The sequence below is a fragment of the Hyla sarda genome, chromosome 9 (genome assembly GCF_029499605.1).
Source record: "Hyla sarda isolate aHylSar1 chromosome 9, aHylSar1.hap1, whole genome shotgun sequence".
Classification (NCBI taxonomy): Eukaryota; Metazoa; Chordata; class Amphibia; order Anura; family Hylidae; genus Hyla; species Hyla sarda.
The window spans coordinates 105,065,194-105,086,485 of NC_079197.1; the positions used below are offsets into that span (position 1 = coordinate 105,065,194).

General features: G+C 45.6%; 1 protein-coding gene across 1 annotated transcript in view; it reads left to right on the plus strand.

Moving 5' to 3' along the window:
- Positions 1–234: 234 nt before the first annotated feature.
- Positions 235–21,292, plus strand: part of FAM199X (family with sequence similarity 199, X-linked) — a 29,700-nt gene continuing 8,642 nt past the window's right edge. Inside the window, exons 1-6 of the mRNA XM_056538487.1 lie at positions 235–249; positions 344–710; positions 7,453–7,672; positions 7,800–7,949; positions 9,274–9,435; positions 10,143–10,403. Coding sequence (XP_056394462.1) covers positions 544–710; positions 7,453–7,672; positions 7,800–7,949; positions 9,274–9,435; positions 10,143–10,403 — 960 coding nt within the window. The 5' untranslated portion in view covers positions 235–249; positions 344–543. The remainder of the gene's footprint in view (positions 250–343; positions 711–7,452; positions 7,673–7,799; positions 7,950–9,273; positions 9,436–10,142; positions 10,404–21,292) is intronic.

Here is a 21,292-nt window from a genome sequence, read left to right on the forward strand (position 1 = left end):
AAAATCCGTAAAAATAGACAAGCCTATTCTTTTTGCCGATTCCGGAATCAAGATTTCACAGTACAGTGCAGCAGAATCCCACTGAAATCATGCTGCTGCGGAATAGCCATGCGGAATTCCACACGGACATTCTGCCGGTGTGAACATAGCCTATGGAGATCTACTTTTCTAACAAGCAGGAGAGTCACCGCTGCTGAAAGCCTGCCTTTATCCTCCAGTACTGCAGGGGGCGCTCGGCGAGGACAACGAGTGAGTCACTAGGCGCTGTAAAGCCTAAACACCGCGTCACGTGGGACGCACACGAGGAGGCGATTACACCTGACATTGCTCTCCTTGCCTGTAGGTGGCTCCAGACTTTCTCAGAACGCATCCTACGGGAGAGGAGGAAGAAGGGCCTAATCCCGGGAACAGCTACGACAGCCGGCGGATCACTACCCCGGATCTGCCACGTTTTGCTCGGTTATTTGGAGCGGAGGAGGAGGAGCAGCTCTCTGGTATGGGGGAGCGGTGACGGGAAGGGCTCTGCCGCCTAAATCCTGCATCATGTCTGAAGGCCTGTACGAGAAGTTCCTGGCCCCGGACGAGCCCTTCCCCCTTCTCTCACAGCGGGGCAGCATCAGTGAAGAGGGCTGCCTGGACGTCAGTGACTTCGGCTGCCAGCTGTCCTCTTGTCACCGCACAGACCCACTGCACCGGTTCCACTCCAACAGGTGGGCGCCCCCTGTATGTTATAGTGTGTACAGTAATCTGCTCAGGATATACAAGCGAGGGCCGAGTGATTGTGTGTACAGTAATCTGCTCAGGATATACAAGCGAGGGCCGAGTGATTGTGTGTACAGTATACTGCTCAGGATATACAAGCGAGGGCCGAGTGATTGTGTGTACAGTGTACTGCTCAGGACATACAAGCGAGGGCCGAGTGATTGTGTGTACAGTATACTGCCCAGGATATACAAGCGAGGGCCGAGTGATTGTGTGTACCGTATACTGCTCAGGACATACAAGCGAGGGCCGAGTGATTGTGTGTACAGTATACTGCCCAGGACATACAAGCGAGGGCCGAGTGATTGTGTGTACAGTATACTGCCCAGGATATACAAGCGAGGGCCGAGTGATTGTGTGTACAGTATACTGCTCAGGATATACAAGCGAGGGCCGAGTGATAGTGTGTACAGTATACTGCTCAGGATATACAAGCGAGGGCCGAGTGATTGTGTGTACAGTATACTGCCCAGGACATACAAGCGAGGGCCGAGTGATTGTGTGTACAGTATACTGCCCAGGACATGCAAGCGAAGGCCGAGTGATTGTGTGTACAGTATACTGCCCAGGATATGCAAGCGAGGGCCGAGTGATTGTGTGTACAGTATACTGCCCAGGATATGCAAGCGAGGGCCGAGTGATTGTGTGTACAGTATACTGCCCAGGACATACAAGCGAGGGCCGAGTGATTGTGTGTACAGTATACTGCCCAGGACATACAAGAGAGGGCCGAGTGATTGTGTGTACAGTATACTGCCCAGGATATACAAGCGAGGGCCGAGTGATTGTGTGTACAGTATACTGCCCAGGATATACAAGCGAGGGCCGAGTGATTGTGTGTACAGTATACTGCCCAGGATATACAAGCGAGGGCCGAGTGATTGTGTGTACAGTATACTGCCCAGGATATACAAGCGAGGGCCGAGTGATTGTGTGTACAGTGTACTGCCCAGGACATACAAGCGAGGGCCGAGTGATTGTGTGTACAGTGTACTGCCCAGGACATACAAGCGAGGGCCGAGTGATTGTGTGTACAGTATACTGCCCAGGACATACAAGCGAGGGCCGAGTGATTGTGTGTACAGTATACTGCCCAGGATATACAAGCGAGGGCCGAGTGATTGTGTGTACAGTATACTGCCCAGGACATACAAGCGAGGGCCGAGTGATTGTGTGTACAGTATACTGCCCAGGACATACAAGCGAGGGCCGAGTGATTGTGTGTACAGTATACTGCCCAGGACATACAAGCGAGGGCCGAGTGATTGTGTGTACAGTATACTGCCCAGGACATACAAGCGAGGGCCGAGTGTGTGTACCGTATACTGCTCAGGACATACAAGCGAGGGCCGAGTGATTGTGTGTACAGTATACTGCCCAGGACATACAAGCGAGGGCCGAGTGATTGTGTGTACAGTATACTGCTCAGGACATACAAGCGAGGGCCGAGTGATTGTGTGTACAGTATACTGCTCAGGACATACAAGCGAGGGCCGAGTGATTGTGTGTACAGTATACTGCCCAGGACATACAAGCGAGGGCCGAGTGATTGTGTGTACAGTATACTGCCCAGGATATACAAGCGAGGGCCGAGTGATTGTGTGTACAGTATACTGCTCAGGATATACAAGCGAGGGCCGAGTGATTGTGTGTACAGTGTACTGCTCAGGACATACAAGCGAAGGCCGAGTGATTGTGTGTACAGTATACTGCTCAGGATATACAAGCGAGGGCCGAGTGATTGTGTGTACAGTATACTGCCCAGGACATACAAGCGAAGGCCGAGTAATTGATCTTGTTATATTATTCTTTTAGATGTTTGAGTAGATTTATTACATTGTGTCTTTATTAGGGCTCCATGATAAGTCACAAGTGAATTGCGATTTTTGCATAATGCGATAACTATTTCACCCTATGAAAAAACATGTGATTATGCAGCGAAACAGTGAGCCGCACGCTGAAGGTCCGGTCCTGGCCGCACAGAAGCAGACATGCAGATTAAACGCTGCAGCAGAGTAGGTCACTGGGCTCCGGCAGCTGCAGGCTGAGCTCACGAGCTGCCCGTCCCCTCCAGCCCGTGTCCAGCCCCGCCATTTATATACGGTGCAGCCATGGAGCGAGGGTCTATGAAGCAAGCTCAGGAGCTGAGCTCGCTTTATACTGGGTAATGCCGGACATCACTGATCCGGGTGATGACCGACATTAACACTTTAGACACCGCAATCAACGTTGATTGCCAAAAGGAAGTGTCGGTAGCTCAGTGGAGCTGATCGGGACACTGGCAGCAAAATGCCACCAGGTCCCGATCAGCTGAGGTTCCCTACCTGCCTCTGGCTCGTCCGTTCAGTGCTCCAAAAAGCCTGTAGTAATGGAGTTCCGATAACACTGATCAGTGCTGTGCTTTAGGCTCCTATGGCACAGCATTGATCAGTGTCTAGAACTGTTTCCCAACCAGGGTGCCTACAGCTGTTGCAACACTACAACTCTCAGAATGCCCGGACAGCCAAATGCTGGGAGGTGTAGTTTTGCAACAACTGATGGCGCCCTGGTTGGGAAACACTGGTCTAGTAGCCAAAAAAAATCTGTGTGTGTCCACCTGTCGCAATACTACAACTCCCAGCATGCCCGCCCGTACAGCTTTCTGCTGTAGTTTTGCAACAACTGGAGAAACACTGTGTGAAAATACTGCTCCATGGTGGATTTAAAAAAAATTGTGAAAAAAGAGGCAATAAATGTGAATAAGCCCCCTCCCCTAAATCAAAATTTTAATCCCCCCCCCCCCCCATTTTTAAAAAAATAAAATAAACAAAAATAAACCTAAACATACTTGGTATCTCCACGTGCATAAATGTCCGAACTAATAAAATATAACGTTAATGAAACTGCGCAGTCAATGGCGTAAACATAAAAAATAGAAAGTCTAGAATTGCTGATTTCTGGTCACTTCATATAGTAGGAAAAAATTTAATGATCAAAAAGTCCAATCAAAACAGAAATGGTGGCAATAAAAAATACAAATGATGGTGCAAAAAATAAGCCCCATTACTGCTCCGTATATGGAAAAATAAGAATGTTTTAGGGGTCAGAAGGGGACATTATTAAGGAATACTCCAGTGCAGTAAAACTTACCCCTGTCCAAAGGATAAGGGATAAGTTTTAGATCGTGGGGCGTCCAACAGCAGGGAGCCCCTGTGATCCCCTGTATCGCACCCTTGCAGTCCCCACGAAGCGGTGGCCAACACCCCTCCTCCATGTATCTCATATTGCTACTTATCTCATAGACCTACATGGAGGGGGTGTGTCGGCCACCACTTCATTCGGAGGTCTACACACCCCCCTTCCTACTGGACTGCCGGGTGCGCCTGCAGGAGATCGCGGGGGTCCTAGCAGTCGGACTCACTGTGATCTAAAACTTATTCTCTTTCCTTTAGATTGGGGAGTTCTCCAATTCCCCCATTATATGTTGGCTATATGAAATGAGGAGATTGGACATGAATTAGGAGGGATTTCACAATTTGTTTATTATATCGCAATCGTATATCGAAATCCCAATATTTACCCCATAATCACAATCGCACATTTTCCTCAAATCGTGCAACCCTAGTCTTTATGATGGGGAATCGCCGATATTCTTGTAAGGTCATACATGTCAGGGGCTCACAATGTGTCTATCACTTGTGGAGGATGTCATCGATATAGCTAGAGTGTAGGGCTGGGCGGTATACCGGTTCATACCGAATACCAACATTTTTGTGCTGCACAATATGAATTTTAACCCATACCGCAATAACGGTTTGGCCCCTCCCCCTCGGGAATGAATGATCAACCGCAGTGCGCTGTCCCCACTAATCATATGTGACCCGCGAGCACTGTTCTGCCCCCCTCCCCCCAATTTATTAGCCCAGTGCTGCGCTGTCCCCATCGGGGTACTACTCGCATATCACCCGCAAGCACTGCCCTCCTCCTCCTCCTCCTCCTCCTCCTGTTTGTTGCGGCCACCGGCGCTGACACTCTATACCAGTGGTCTTCAACCTCCAGATGTTGCAAAACTACAACTCCCAGCATGCCCGGACAGCCAACGGCTGTCCGGGCATGCTGGGAGTTGTAGTTTTGCAACATCTGGAGGTCTGCAGGTTGAAGACCACTGCTCTATACTGTATCCCTATGCCCAGGCTGCAAAAGGTAAACAAAATAAACTTTAACTCACCTTCCCAATGGGTCCGGATTTGCTTCCTAGGGAATGGAACGTTGGAGAGCCGTCAGCCTATCACCGGCCGCAGCGATGTTCCGCCTCAGCCGGTGATAGGTTGAGCGCACTGTCATGTAAGAAGCCGGCTTCGTACATGACAGTGGGCTCAGCCTATTAACGTCCGAGGCGGAACATCGCTTCGGCCGGTGATAGGCTGACGGCTCTCCGACGTTCACGTCCCCAGCGTAAGGCCGTCGTTGGAACATGCGTTTAGTTTATTTTAGTTTACCTTTTGCAGCCCGGGCATAGGGATACTGCACAGTATAGAGTGTCAGCTCCGGCAACAAACGGGAAGACCAAGAGGTAGCACTTGCGGGTGACGTGAGTAGTACCCCGATGGGGACAGCGCAGCGCAAATTTTTTTGGGGGGGAATACCGTTATATACCGTGGAACCGCCATAAGTTGCAAAAATACCGCAATACACATATTTGGCCATACCGCCCAGCCCTACTAGAATGGTGTGGTTGAGGATCATGGGTTCAAATCCAATAAGGAGGGGTCAGAATTGATATGGAGAATAACGCTGTACAATGCTGTCACTCCCAAATAACTGCCCACTATAATAAAGATCAGTGATTGGAGGGTAGAAGAACAATGCTGGGTAACAGGCGCGATCCACTGGAACAGACTTTCTTCAGACAGGTTTAAGATAAAATGTTTATGTATCTTTGACTAATAAATCAACATTATCTTCAACCCGTCTGAAGCAAGTCTGTTCCAGTGGATTGTGCCTGTTACCCGGCATTGTTCTTCTACCCTCCAGTCACTGATTTGTATTCATCGGTCTGGGAAACCCGCAGTACCGATTACTGGGAGGCAGCACCACTACCGTGGATATTCCATTATGCTATTATAAGACCCAAAGGTGAGCAGTTTCTTTATTGAGATATAACTTTTACCATTCCTTTTGTTGCAATACTACTCTATGGGAAGCTCTGCACTTTATTTTTCCCTGCCTAGCCCTCTCACACTACAATAAAGGTTCTTGCTGAATGGGACATGTACACAAAGAAAATGTAAGGCCCACACACTTCTATTGGAGAGCCTAGAGTGCGGCAATAACATCAGTTGTGTCCAGGTAGGAGCTGCGAGTGCTCTCAGAAATGCAAGGAAGCATCATGAGCGGAAAACTGGGAAGGGATATGATGCACAGGCAGCCAGGTGTGGACACTATACATGTCATGTCCTAAAATGACCACCGCTAGCACAGTGAGGGACGGGACAAGAGCATCTACCTTGGTTCTGTAAGACTTCCTGTCAGGAAAGTGCCGATGCACTGGGAGTTGAAGTTTTGCAACATCTGGAGGGCCACCAATTTGAGACCCCTGTTGTAGTGGGTGACATATTGATAGAAGTGAGTGAAGGCAGCTCCCAGTCACTTTCTGCTGTGTCAACATATCGCCCAATAGAAACTACTGACCTTCCAGGACCACATGACTATGTTCTGAACGTGCACAACCTGAAAAATGAGTATATTAGGAAGTGATTTCATTTTAGGTTATAAAGCCATCAATTTTAACTATTGGTTATCCCATGAACTCTACTCACAGTGCACTTATAGCCGGTATATTGTTATAACTGTGCAGATTTAAAGAGTTGCTATCACTAAATTACATTTCCCCATCTGTCCCCGACACTAACTACATCTATCCCTGTCTTTATATTTCTACAAATCCCCATAAAAATACCTTATGTTTAACTGCTGCAGGAGCTCAGAGTTGAGCTCTCTGGTGAGGGGAGGAAGTGGGCGGCCCCGGCAGGCGCAACGTCATCTGAAGCCTGGCCGGGGCTCTCTTCCGCCCATCTCCTCTCTCTCCTGCAGCTTGTGCGCTGCAGTGAATGAGGAGAGGGAGATGCAGGGGGGTGGGGATATTTAAATTTTGCGCGACGAGCGCTGTACTCGCTCTCTGCCTGTATAGGAAACGGGCAGAGAGCGAGCACAGCGGTCATGCGCGTGCAGCACGCAAAATTTTAATATCCCCGCCCGCCTACATCTCCCTCTCATTCATGTCCGGTTCGGACCACGCCGTGCCACGCTGCCCGGCCAGTGTTGGTCCGAACGTGCTGAATGTGGGGGGGAGAAAGTAATCTTGAGCCATATAGGGTGACACCTAGTGGCCAGGTTTACAAACGTAACAAAAAAAAAACACAATTTTTTTTTAAAATAAAATATTAGAATTTTTTTTTTTACATAATCTATTTAATAAAAACTTTTTTTTAAGGAGTACCCATTTAATTCAACATAACATTGTGTCATACACTATAAAGCACTTTGTGTTAACATATATCTTGTGCCTGCTTCTCATAGAACTAGTGATATCCAGATTGTCCAAGGCCTTTGCTATGCAGTTTACTTAGACCTCGGTAGTTTTGGCTGGTATCTGGACATTAAGCCAAATAAGTATATAACTCAATAACATACGTGTTCATATATTTACAGGTGGAATCTGACGTCCTGTGGAACCAGTGTGGCAAGCTCTGAATGCAGTGAAGAATTATTTTCTTCTGTCTCTGTCGGAGACCAGGATGACTGCTATTCCCTCCTGGATGACCAGGACTTCACCTCCTTTGACCTCTTCCCAGAAGGAAGTGTGTGCAGTGATGTCTCCTCATCCATCAGTACTTACTGGGATTGGTCTGACAGCGAGTTTGAGTGGCAGGTAACTTAAATAAGCACATGGCTAGATAGGGCTAGTCATTAGGATTATGTGATCTGTCAAGCTTTTTGTTTTTAATGATATTTTAAATGTATAGTGCATTTAACCCATGTGTTTAATCCCTATCTAGTTGCCTGGGAGTGATATTGCAAGCGGCAGCGATGTGTTATCAGATATTATTCCCAGCGTCCCTAGCTCTCCTTGCCTGCCTTCCAAGAAAAAGAACAAACACAGGAATCTGGACGAGCTCCCTTGGAGCGCTATGACAAATGATGAGCAGGTAATGTCACCAAATGAAGACTGTTAATGGTAAAATGAACAGTTTCTAAAGCTGAATGCACAATGGCTCTTATATTGGGTTAGTAGTTACCAAACACAAATATTGCAAAAGTTGTTTAGGAGTAAGTTATGTCCTGTAGGTAAACTTTCTGTCACAGTTGCAAATATTCATTACATTATGAAGTATTTGCATGCAAAATAATGTAATAAACACCACAAAGCTTCAGAATGGCATCCCGGGTCTCTTCATACACAGAGCATCTTCGACACAACCCCTTCATCTGATAGGTGGTCATTTGGCCCTGTAGCTCACAGAAGGTTAGCTGACTCAGCACAGACCACTTCCTGTGACAAATAAAGCCATGTAATGGTCTGTCAGATTAGTGGTCACATGACTCAGCTGCAGTATTGAAATGTATGGATACAGCTGAGCTGGGATGAAACAGTTGACACTGCATGTATAGTGAGATAAGTGAGAAAAATGTTGGCCCAAAAACCCTGAAATGCTTCTTTAAACAGCACCGGTAAAGCCTTTTCGATTAGGAGACTTTATTATAATTGCAAAACTTATTGAATCCTAAGAAGTAATCACTTTTCCCAGCAAGCATTTCAGTGTCAAAATGTTAGTTGCATACATTTATAGTCCAATGTCCAGCTTGTCTCTGTAAAGTTGAAAATGCTGCGATTATTTGTACTCCACATCTCTGGTTTTTCCTGCAGAGTCAAAGTATATCTGTAGCAAAATGCACAACAACTCACTTTCTTGTTAGTCATTAGGGAAAATCCACAACCTAAACTGATATGTTGTGGGATTAAAATCCACTCCACAGGTTAGTGTATGCACACATTTCATATGGATTTTTTTCACAGTGTGAAAAGGAGATTTCTTTAAAATGTTGTTCACGTTGCTTGTACTGTAATATGAAAACTCGGAACAGGCAAACCCCAAGCAAATATGGTAGATAACACCCTAAAACCTGCCTGAGCACAAAATCTAGTAATTCCTGCTTTGAAAGAGGAATGTCAAAATGTCCCAACGCGTTTCTTCCTTGATTGGTAACTGATATCGGGGTTCATCAGAGGCTTGTACAACAGGATTAGACAATTATCAATAGGATGACATGACTGCAGAATATTTTATTATTGCTTTGCATTACAAATAGGCTTGATAGGTCCACATAGGGATCACTCCGTAAAGATCCTGATGTGACTGAATAGGAATACACGGTGATGCTTGAAGGGATCCTAAGATGAGGAGTCTCTCCTTCTTCAGGATGGCCTCTGACATTTTTTTTAGTCATTTATCATTTTGTGCTTCCTTCTAGGTGGAATACATAGAATACCTTAGTCGGAAGGTCAGCACAGAGATGGGACTTCGGGAACAGCTTGACATAATAAAAATCATCGATCCTTCAGCGCAGATCTCTCCTACGGACAGTGAATTTATCATTGAACTGAACTGCCTTACTGATGAAAAGCTTAAACAGGTTTGTCTGGATACTGGACATAATGGATATAGGTACTGATAAATTTTACCTGGGAGTATACTTATGAGAGAAGGAAGTAGATAAGGGTATGTTCACACGTATGCTGATTTGATGCGCAGGATTTTCTGCTGCAGATTTCAATGTAAACTAAATGACTGAGCACAGCTTGTAATCTGCAGTTACAAATCCTGCACATCAAATCTGCACAGGATCCTGTATGTGTGAATGTACCGTAAAGGAGTTAAAACACTAGCAGGGTCCCAGGACTGACCAAAGCAGGCTGGTCATAGCATATACTGTTATCTAAAATGGCCCACAGTACATAGCCCTCGTAGTAAGTATTGTTACTTTGCAGCACTAGGCTATGGGTTTAATGCTGACCAAGAATAACACCTGCACGGAGGTTGTATGTTCTTTCTGTTTTTGTGGGTTGCTTCTAGGTATTCTAGCTTTTTTCACACCCTCCAAAAACATACCAATATATTAATTCGCTTTATAGGAAATTTACCCCAGTGTGAGAAATCAGGAGCATTAAATGATATTTTGGTGCTATGTAAGTAATAGAATCATGAACACATTTTTCCATGCAACTTAGAATGTCTCTTCAATAAGTAAAGGGAGAAATTGATTTATAGGTCGTCTTTTTTATTTTATTTTGCCATAACGTGTTTGTGTGGCTTTTTTTTCTCCTTTTATTTAATCTTCAGGTCAGGAGCTATATCAAGGAGCATAGTCCACGGCAGCGATCCACACGGGAGAGCTGGAAAAGGAGCAGTTATAGTACAGCAAGTACAAGTGGTGTGAGCGGAGCCAGTGTGAGCAGTAGCAGTGCCAGTATGGTGAGCACGGCAAGCAGCAGTGGCTCTAGTGCGGGCAACTCTGCCTCCAACTCAAGCGCAAACATGAGCCGAACTCATAGCGACAGCAATCTGTCTGCAAGTGCGGCAGAAAGGATTAGGGATTCTAAAGTAAGTGTACATCTATCCTTTACATTTATGATGCAAATTATGTTTCATTCTCTAAAATATTCAGTACAGGATAAAATTTATTTTCTTCACATTCTCTCCTTTTTTACTTTAGGTATAACCTGTACCTTAAGAGATCTAATTAAACACAAGTGGTAGTTTCATTCACTTCATTCTATTGCTGCAACTAACAATTAGTTGGTCAATAACTTTTTTTTTTTTTTTTTTTTTTTTTTTCAGTAGCGGAAAAGATCATTTGTAGTTCAGATTAGGAGGAAAGTAATGAGGGATCTATCAGAAAATGGAGTGCAGCTCACTTCACCCACGTATAACTGAGGCTACTGTATAAAACCTTTACCCAATAAGTTTAAATAAATACAGTCCTCCAAAGTTTGTAAAAAGGGTACAATTCATAATATTGCTATAGATAAAGTAATTAAACTAACATTTAAAAAAAGTTAATTCATAAAAGCAATATTATCAAGGCGGGTAATCTAAATGATAGACTGATGAACCACGGGGCCCTTGTGGTCCACTCAGCGATGGTACATAATATATTCAATGAGTGTGTATATATATATATATATATATATATATATATATATATAGTATGTATTTATATGCATGTATTTATCGGGGTATACCACGCACCGGCCTATAACACGCACCCTCATTTTACCAAGGATATTTGGGTAAAAAAGGTTTTTTTTTACCCGAATATCCATGGTAAAATGAGGGTGCGTGTTTGCGCGTGTATACCCTGATGCACCCCCAGGAAAGGCAGCGGGAGAGAGGCCGTCGCTGCCCGCTTCTCTCCCCCTGCCTTTCCTGGGGTCTAGAGCCCTGCTGCCGGCCCTTCTCTCCCCCTGGCTATCGGCGCCGCTGCCCGTTCTGTCCCCCTGACTATCTGTGCCGGCGCCCCATTACCGGCGCCGATAGCCAGGGGGAGAGAAGCGGCGCCGACAGCCAGGGGGAGAGAAGGGGCAGCGGCACCCATTGCCGGTGCTGCTGCCCCGTTGCCTCCCCCCCATCCCCGGTGGCATAATTACCTGTTGCCGGGGTCGGGTCCGCGCTGCTGCAGGCCTCCGGCGTGCGTCCCCTGCGTCGTTGCTATGCACGGCGCGACGCACTGACGTCATGCGCCGTGCAGCGCATAGCAATAACACGCACATAGACTTTAGGCTAAAAAATTTTGCCTAAAAAGTGCGTGTTATACGCCGATAAATACGGGGGGTGTATGTATGTATGTATGTATGTATATATATATATATATATATATATATATATATATATATATATATATATATACATACACATACACACATACTCTATTTAAAGTTTATACAGTGTTACATAAGTTCACAATATTTGGATATCTAGTGGATAGATGTATTTTTAGCAGACAGATAGTTAGTATAGTACAGTGATGGTGAACCTTTTTGAGCCCGAGCGCCCAAACCGTAATGCACACCAACTTTTTTCCCCTCAAAGTGCCAGCGCAGCAATTAAATCAGAATACTGAGGTTTAAGTTAAGAAAAAAAACGCTCATACAGTTGCCATAACTAATTAACATCTTTTGTTAACATTCTAGTAAAGAAAACACACTGGTGGTTGGTGGTGCATTACCTATATAAGCTCTTGTTTTAGTTAATGTTATATTTTAAAGGAAAACTGTCTGCTTTCTCCCCCTGCACTAACCAGTGGTACTGACTGCTAGTGCGGGGGACGCTGATCAGTTTGAGCCTTACCGTGCCCGCCTCCGCCCTGCCGTTTCTGCTGTAATCTTCTGTGACGTCACAGTGCCAGTTAGCCTGATCGGTGCAAGTTAGCACCTCATTTTCATTTATTGAAAAAAGATTATGGCGGATCTGGGCATGCACGGTAAGGCTCAAACTGATCAGCGTCCCCCGCACTACCAGCCAGTACTGCTGATTAGTGCGGGGGGAGAAAGCAGACAGTTTTCCTTTAATAGTTTGGATATTTACGCATGCGGCAATTTTTTTTGGTAACATTATTTTATATAAAAATGGGGAAAAAGAGGGTCGATTTAACCCTTTATTGGGGGTGGGGGTGCTTTAAACATTATTTAACATTTTCTTTTTACAAATTTTTTTAGTCACCATAGGGCAGAGTTTTCCAAACGGTGTGTCTCCAGTTGTTCAAACACTACAACTCCCAGCATGCCCGGACAAAGGCTGTCCAGGCATGCAGGGAGTTGTAGTTTTGCAACAGCTGGAGGCGCCCTGTTGGGAAAAAACTGCCATGGGGACTGTTCTACCTGCACTGCAATCTATTCATTGCAGGCAGTGATCAGTGTTATCGGCGCTCCATTACTACAGCCTGCAAAGGCTATCAGCATTATTGGAGCGCCGATGGGACAGGACGGAGGCAGGTAAGTAACCTCTGTCTGTCCTCTCAGCTGATCGGGACCCGGCAGCATTATGCCGCCGGTGTCCCGATCAGCTCCACTGAGCAACCGGCAGTCACCAGCATTTTAGACGCCGCGATCAGCTTTGATCGCCGCATCTAAAGTGTTAATGCCGGACATCACTCGGATCGGTGATGTCCGGCATTAGCCAGCATGAAGAGAGCTCAGCTCTTGAGCTCTCTTAATACTCCCGCTGTGCCGTTTATTAACGGCGCCTGCCCGTGGTGGGGTTAATTCACCTCCCAGCGCTGCGCACTGCTGGTAGGAAACAGTCAGTCGCCGCACAGTGAAGGGACCGGGCCGAGCTGCAGGGAGCTAACTTACCGCAGCAGCCCGGCTCTGCTCCCTTGTTTTAATTGTCTGCTCCCGTGCGGCCCGGCCGGCCCCTTCATTGTGCGAACTATGGCCGCGTGCCCACAGAGGGGGCTTGGCGTGCCACCTGTGGCACGCGTGCCATAGGTTCGCCATCACTAGTATAGTACTATAGCATACAGGTTACTATTAGTAACATTAGTCATATATTATGTAAATCCCGCTGAAGGTAAACTAATCGGCTACAATAAATGGAATATTTTAATACAGTAAACTTGACTTTGATTAACAGTTCATGAGGAAATAGTCACTTTGTAGGTAGGAGGTCATTGAGGTATTTATAATAATCTATTGCACTTTCCCACAGTTGTTCACATAGTATCCTCTTTGCAATAAGGGATCAGATTAAAACGTAACCACCCTGGTCCTTAACCCCTTAAGGACCCAGCGTTTTTCCGTTTTTGCACTTTAGTGTTTTCTTCCTTACCTTTAAAAAAATCATAACGCTTTCAATTTTGCACCTAAAATTCCATATGATGGCTTATTTTTTGTGCCACCAGTTCTGCTTTGTAATGAAGTCACTTTGTAATGAAATCAGTAATTTTACCCAAAAATCTACGGCGAAAAGGGAAAAAAAAATAATTGTGCAATAAAATTTAAGAAAAAACGCAATTTTGTCAATTTTGGGGGCTTCAGTTTCTACACAGTATATTTTTTGGTAAAAATTAAACCTTATCTTTATTCTGTAGGTCCATACGATTAAAATTATATCCTACTTGTATAGGTCTGATTTTGTCGCACTTCTGGAAAAAATCATAACTACATGCAGGAAAATTTATATGCTTAAAATTTGTCATCATCTGACCCCTATAACTTTTTTATTTTTCCGCGTATTGGGCGGTATGAGGGATCATTTTTTGCGCCGTGATCTGAAGTTTTTATCGGTACCATTTTTGTATTGATTGGACCTTTTTATCGCTTTATTAATTTTTTCATGATATAAAAAGTTATAAAAAATACACAATTTTGGACTTTGGAATTTTTTTGCGCGTACGCCATTGACCATGCGGTTTAATTAATTATATATTTTTATAATTCAGACATTTACGCACGCGGCGATACCACATGTTTGTTTGTTTTTATTTACACAGTTTTTTTTTTTTAAATGGGAAAAGGGGGGTGATTCAAACTTATTAGGGAAGGGGTTAAATGATCTTTATTCACTAAGGGGGCCATAACACTGCACACACTGATCTTTTACATTCATCAGCTCCTTGAGCTAACAGGCAACATTTTACTTTCACTTTAGACGCGGCATTCAACTTTGAACGCCGTGTCTAAAGGGTTAATAGCACGTGGCACCGCGATCAGTGCTGCGTGTTATTAGCCACGGGTCCCGGCCGTTGTTAGAGGCTGGGCCCGACACGCTGTGGCCCCGCGTTATAAAACGGTAGCGGACTCATGACGTACCGGTACATCATGGGTCCTTAAGGGGTTAAACTTTTATTTTTTTACACTTTTAGTCCCCTTAGGGGACTTTTAGGAGGATTCATTTGATTCCTCATACAGATCAATGGGGTTACATACAATCCCATAGATCTGTGTGCTCTGCGCTCAATTGATAAAGCCTGGCCCTGCCAGGCTTTATCATTCGGAGCACCGGAGCCGCCGCCGCAGCAGGAGAGGTAAGCCCTCAGGCTACCTCAGCAGTGGATCGTGCTGTGGGGGGGGGGGGGGCCACCAGGGACAGGATACAGACACCTTTTAGGTGCCGCTGTCAACTTTGACAGCGGCGATCTAAAGGGTTAATAGCCGGCCGCATGTCGGCTATTAACGCCGGCCCCCAGCTACAGGAATCGGCTGGGGGCCGGACGGTATGACACGGGATCGAGTCGGGGAAGGGGTTAAATGATTAACTTTTTTTTAATTAATTTTTTTTAAACTTTTTTTTGCAAGGTTATAGCTCCCATGGGGCTATAACACTGCACACACTGATCTTTTTCTCATAGGAAACTATTGATCAATGATTCTGCCGCTTGACTGCTCATGCCTGGATCTCGGGCACTCCGCAGTCATTCGGGGATCGGGCAACAGGAGGCAATGTAAGGGACCCTCCTGCTGTGCTAGAGCTTTTCGGGGTGCCGCGATTTCGCCACGGCTATCTCGAACAGCCCCCTGAGCTAACCGGCAACGTTTTACTTTCACTTTAGAAGCGGCATTCAACTTTGAACGCCCCGTCTAAAGGGTTAATAGTGCGCGGCACCACGATCAATGCCACGCGCTGTTAACCACCGGTCCCGGCTGCCGTGGCCCCACGTTGTAAAACAGGAGCGGACTTATGACATACCGATACGTCATGGGTTCTTAAGAGGTTAAAGGGGTACATATCTGTTTAACTGGTGCCAGAAAGTTAAACAGATATGTAAATTACTTCTATTAAAAAATCTTGATCCTTCCAGTACTTATTAGCTGCTGAATACTACAGAGGAATTTTTTTTCTTTTTGGAACACAGAGCTCTCTGCTGACATCATGAGCACAGTGCTCTCTGCTGACATCTTTGTCCATTTTAGGAACTGTCCAGAGTAGGAGAAAATTCCCATAGCAAACATATGCTGCTCTGGACAGTTCCTAAAATGGACAGATGTCAGAGAGCACTGTGCTCGTGATTCAGCAGAGAGCTCTGTGTTCCAAAAAAAAAAAAAAAAGAATTCTATGTAGTAGTCAGCAGCTAATAAGAACTGGAAGGATTAAGATTTTTTTAACAGAAGTAATTTACAAATCTGTTTAACTTTCTGGCACCAGTTGATTAAAAGTACCCCTTTAAGTTCTGTGTTAGAGGACTGCAAGTCCCATAATGTCTTTTCAGGTTCACTCCAGCGTGCGGTTTCCCATGCTGTGTGCGGCTCTCTGTGGGATCGCCGGCTGGGTAGGTGAAAGGTAATATGAGGGCTTCACCTTAGATTTTGCCAGAGATGTGGCCCTTGCTGTGATCAGTGTAATGATCAGACGCGAAGTGCGGAGTCCTCGTGTTAGAAGAGCAAACTTTCTCTTGATGGACAAGTCAGCAGTATTTCACTATAGTACACCTTTATTCTGCTGTAGAAAGAGTTTTTATACAAGTATTGATGACTATCTGAAATACTGATGCACTATAGCACCTTTTTTAACGACATACCCACTGCTGACTTGGCCAAGAGAGCGCTTGTTCTGCAAACGCGAGGATGCCGCTTCTCATCACTACATCGAACATCACAGCTCCAGAGATAGCTACGCTGAAGCCCTCAGCTAACCTTTCACCTACTCGGCCAGCGATCCCACAGAGCTGCGCACAGCACAGGAAACTTTGCTGGAGTGAACCTGAAAAGACATTATACAAAAAAGAAGGTTGCAGCAGCACTCTTAGTCAAAAAATGGAGGCTCTTAGCGCACTTTTTGATCACAACGTGTCTGTCCCCCCCCCCCCATCCACCACGCGGAGATGTGGCCTCATTTCGGAAGGGACCCTAACACTTCATACATTCACCTGCTGGGCTATAACAAGTATTGATGACTATCTGAAATAGTGATGCACTATAGCATCTTTTATAATGAAATTTGCACTGCTGACTTGTTCATTAAGAGAGCGTTAGTTCGGCAAACACGAGCATGCCACTTCTCATCACTACATTGAAGATCACAGTTCTAGGGATAGCTAAGCTGAAGCCCTCAGCTAACCTTTCACCTACCTGTCCGGTGATCCCACAGAGCTGCGCACAGCACAGGAAACCGCTTGCTGGCGTGAACCTGAAAAGACATTATGGGACTTGCAGTCCTCCGCCATGAAACTTGATTTATTTAAGGATCAGAGTGGTATTTGGGTGAGAGGTGCACTGCACCAAACTTTAAAACTACATTTAAATCTGAGACCTTATTGCAAAGAGGATGCAACAGCAGTAAAGTGCAATATATTATCGCTATAAATACCTCAATGACATAAATATACTATCTACAAAGTGACTATTTCCTCATGAACTGTTAATCAGTGTCAGGTTTATTACATTTATTGTAGCCGATTAATTTACCTATCTGCCTGAAACCCTAATTGTCTGTTTTTTCCGATAGCAACCAGTCACAGCTCAACTTTCACTTTAAAAAAACTTTAAGATATGAAAGTTGAGCTGTGATTGGTTGCAGTGGGCAAAACCAGACAGACAGGGTTTCAGGCTGATTGATAAATCAGGGCCAATATGTCACTAATGTTTCTAATGCTAACTTGTATGTTATAGTACTAAACTAACAATCTATCTGTTACTGGTAATATAATTCTAAAAATGTGATTACCAGTCTGTCTCAGGAACTGTCCAGAGTAGGAGCAAATCGCCATAGCAGACCTATCCTGCTCTGGACAGTTCCTGACATAGAACGAAATACTGGAAGGATTACGATTTTTAAATAGAAGTAATTTACAAACCTGTTTAACTTTCTGCCACCGGTTGTTGTTTTTTTTGACTAAAGTACCCCTTTAACACTGTATATACTTTTAAGGGTGCATTTACAGTGGGGCAAAAAAGTATTTAGTAAGCCACCAATTGTTCAAGTTCTCTCACTTAAAAATGTGAGAGAGTCCTGTAATTTTCATCATATGTATACCTCAACTATGAGAGACAATGAGAAAAGAAATACATAAAATCACATTGTCTTTTTAAAGAATTTATTTGCAAATTATGGTGGAAAATAAGTATTTGGTCACCTACAAACAAGCAAGATTTCTGGCCCTCACAGACCTGTAACTTCTTCTTTAAGAGTCTCCTCTGTCCTCCAATAGTTACCTGCGTTAATGGCACCAGTTTGAACTTATCAGTATAAAAGACACCTGTCCTCAAACAGTCAAACTCCACTATGGCCAAGACCAAAGAGCTGTCAAAGGACACCAGAAACAAAATTGTAGACCTGCAATAGGCAAGCAGCTTGGTGTGAAGAAATCAACTGTGGGAGCAATTATTAGAGAATGGAAGACATACAAGACCACTGATAATCTCCCTCGATCTGGGGCTCCACAGAAGATCTCACCCTGTGGTGTCAAAATGATCACAAGAACGGTGAGCAAAAATCCCAGAACCACATGGGGGGGACCTAGTGAATGACCTGCAGAGAGCTGGGACCAAAGTAACAAAAGCTACAATCAGTAACACACTACGCCACCAGGGACTCAAATCATGCAGTGCCAGACGTGTCCCCCTGCTTAAGCCAGTACATGTCCGGGCCCATCTGAAGTTTGCTAGAGAGCATTTGGATGATCCAGAATATTGGATATTAGGAGAATGTCATATGGTCAGATAAAAACCAAAGTAGAATTTTTTTGGTAAAAACTCAAATTGTTGTGTTTGGAGGAGAAAGAATGCTGAGTTGCATCCAAAGAACACCATACCTACTGTGAAGCATGGGGGAGGAAACATCATGCTTTGGGGTTGTTTTTCTGCTAAGGGACCAGGACGACTGATCAGAGGAAAGGAAAGAATGAATGGGGCCATGTATTGTGAGATTTTGAGTGAAGACCTCCTTCCATCAGCAAGGGCATTGAAGATGAAATGTGGCTGGGTCTTTCAGCATGACATTGATCCTAAACACCCCGCCCGGGCAATGAAGCAGAGGCTTCGTAAGAAGCATTTCAAGGTCCTGGGGTGGCCTAGCCAGTCTCCAGATCTCAACCCCATAGAAAACCTTCGGAGGGAGTTGAAAGTCCGTGTTGCCCAGCGACTGCCCCAAAACATCACTGATCTAAAGGAGATCTGCATGGAGGAATGAGCCAAAATGCCAGCAACAGTGTGTGAAAACCTTGTGAAGACTTACAGAAAATGTTTGACCTCTGTATTTGCCAACAAAGGGTATATAACAAAGTATTGAGGTGAACTTTTGTTATTGACAAAATATTTTTTTCACCATAATTTACAAATAAATTCTTTAACCCCTTAAGGACTAAGCCCATTTTCACCTTAAGGTCTCAAAAATCTTTGTTTTTGCACTTTATTTTTTTCCTCATCTTCTAAAAATCATAACACATTCAATGTTGCACCTACAGACCCATATAAGGGCTTGTTTTTTGCATCACCAATTGTACGTTGTAATGACATTACTTGTTTTATAACCTAATCTGCTGCGAAACAAAAAATAAATTATTTGTGGGGTGAAATGGAATGAAAACACCACTTTGCAACTTTTTAGGGCTTCCGTTTCTGTGCAGTGCACTTTTCGGTGAAAATTACACATTATCCTTATTCTGTAGGTCCATTCGGTTACAAGGATGCCTAATTTATGTAGGTTTTATTTATTTTATTACTTTGAAAAAAATTATAACATGCACCAAAATTAGTATGCAAAAAATTGTCATCTTCTGACCCTATACCTTTTTTTTTTTTTTTTTTCTTCTCCACATACGGGGCTATATGAGGGCTTATTTTTTTGCGCTGTGGTCTGTAGTTATTGGTACCATTTTTGTTTTGATAGGACTTTTTGATCACTTTTTGTTAATATTTTTATGGTATATGAAGTGACCAAAAAAATCACAATTTTGGACTTTGGTATTTTCCTATGTGTACGTCTTTGGCCGTGCGGTTTAGCTAACCTTATATTTTAATAGTTTAGACATTTACACACGTAACTGTACCATATGATTTTTTTAAAATATATTTTATTTAAAAAAAATTGTAAAAGGGGGTGATTTTAAATGTTTATTGGGGCTTTACTCAGGGATGTGGAAATTATATCGCCCGACGCCCGGGACATGCAGTTTTGGGCGCTGGGCAGGTGGATTCTTCCGGCATTTAGCCCGGCTTCGGGCAAGCAGCTCTAAATGCCGAAAGAATTTGAAAAATGTGCGCAGCGATTGTATTGTACCTGCGACCTCCTTCCTTAAGCGGTGCGCACTATCCGTGACGTCATAGGAAGCGCAGGACGCCGAGAAGCATAGGCAGCAGCGTGACACTGACGTCCCGTGCGACACCTGGGATGACGGCACCTGACGCCCGCGCATCGTGCATCCCCCGGCCCGCGCATTGTGCATCCCCCGGCCCGCGCATTGTGCATCCCCCGGCCCGCGCATTGTGCATCCCCCGGCCCGCGCATTGTGCATCCCCCGGCCCGCGCATTGTGCATCCCCCGGCCCGCGCATTGTGCATCCCCCGGCCCGCGCATTGTGCATCCCCCGGCCCGCGCATTGTGCATCCCCCGGCCCGCGCATTGTGCATCCCCCGGCCCGCGCATTGTGCATCCCCCGGCCCGCGCATTGTGCATCCCCCGGCCCGCGCATTGTGCATCCCCCGGCCCGCGCATCGTGCATCCCCCGGCCCGCGCATCGTGCATCCCCCGGCCCGCGCATCGTGCATCCCCCGGCCCGCGCATCGTGCATCCCCCGGCCCGCGCATCGTGCATCCCCCGGCCCGCGCATCGTGCATCCCCCGGCCCGCGCATCGTGCATCCCCCGGCCCGCGCATCGTGCATCCCCCGGCCCGCGCATCGTGCATCCCCCGGCCCGCGCATCGTGCATCCCCCGGCCCGCGCATCGTGCATCCCCCGGCCCGCGCATCGTGCATCCCCCGGCCCGCGCATCGTGCATCCCCCGGCCCGCGCATCGTGCATCCCCCGGCCCGCGCGAAAGGTCCTGCGATCATTACAGGCAGCAGTAAGTGTAAAACGTCCATAGAGATATTTTTGTACGGGGGTATACTTGTTTAAATAGGAACCCTACCTGGGTGATCATGTATATCTGGGGGCTTGTACACCAATTGGGAACCCCTATCTCTTTATCAGGTGAGGCTCCAGCTGTTGCAAAACTACAACTCCCAGCACGCTCGGACAGCCAATGGCTGTCTGGGCATGCTGGGAGTTGTAGTTTTGCAACAGCTGGAGGCTCCCTGGTTTCCAGAAAAAGCGGTATACTGGTTGCACCGAGTGTCACAGCTCACTCCCCCACTGTGACACACAGGTCCCAGCACATAGAAGATGCCCTATTATCCTTATGTGCGGGCGGCGAAAATGCACGTTTATATAAAAAAAACATACCATTATTCGGTATGAACAGGTATACCGCCCAGCCCTAGGGGTCATATATATCTGGGGGCCTGTACACCTATTGGGAACCCCTATTGGGAACCCCTATCCCAGCGCGATCGCAG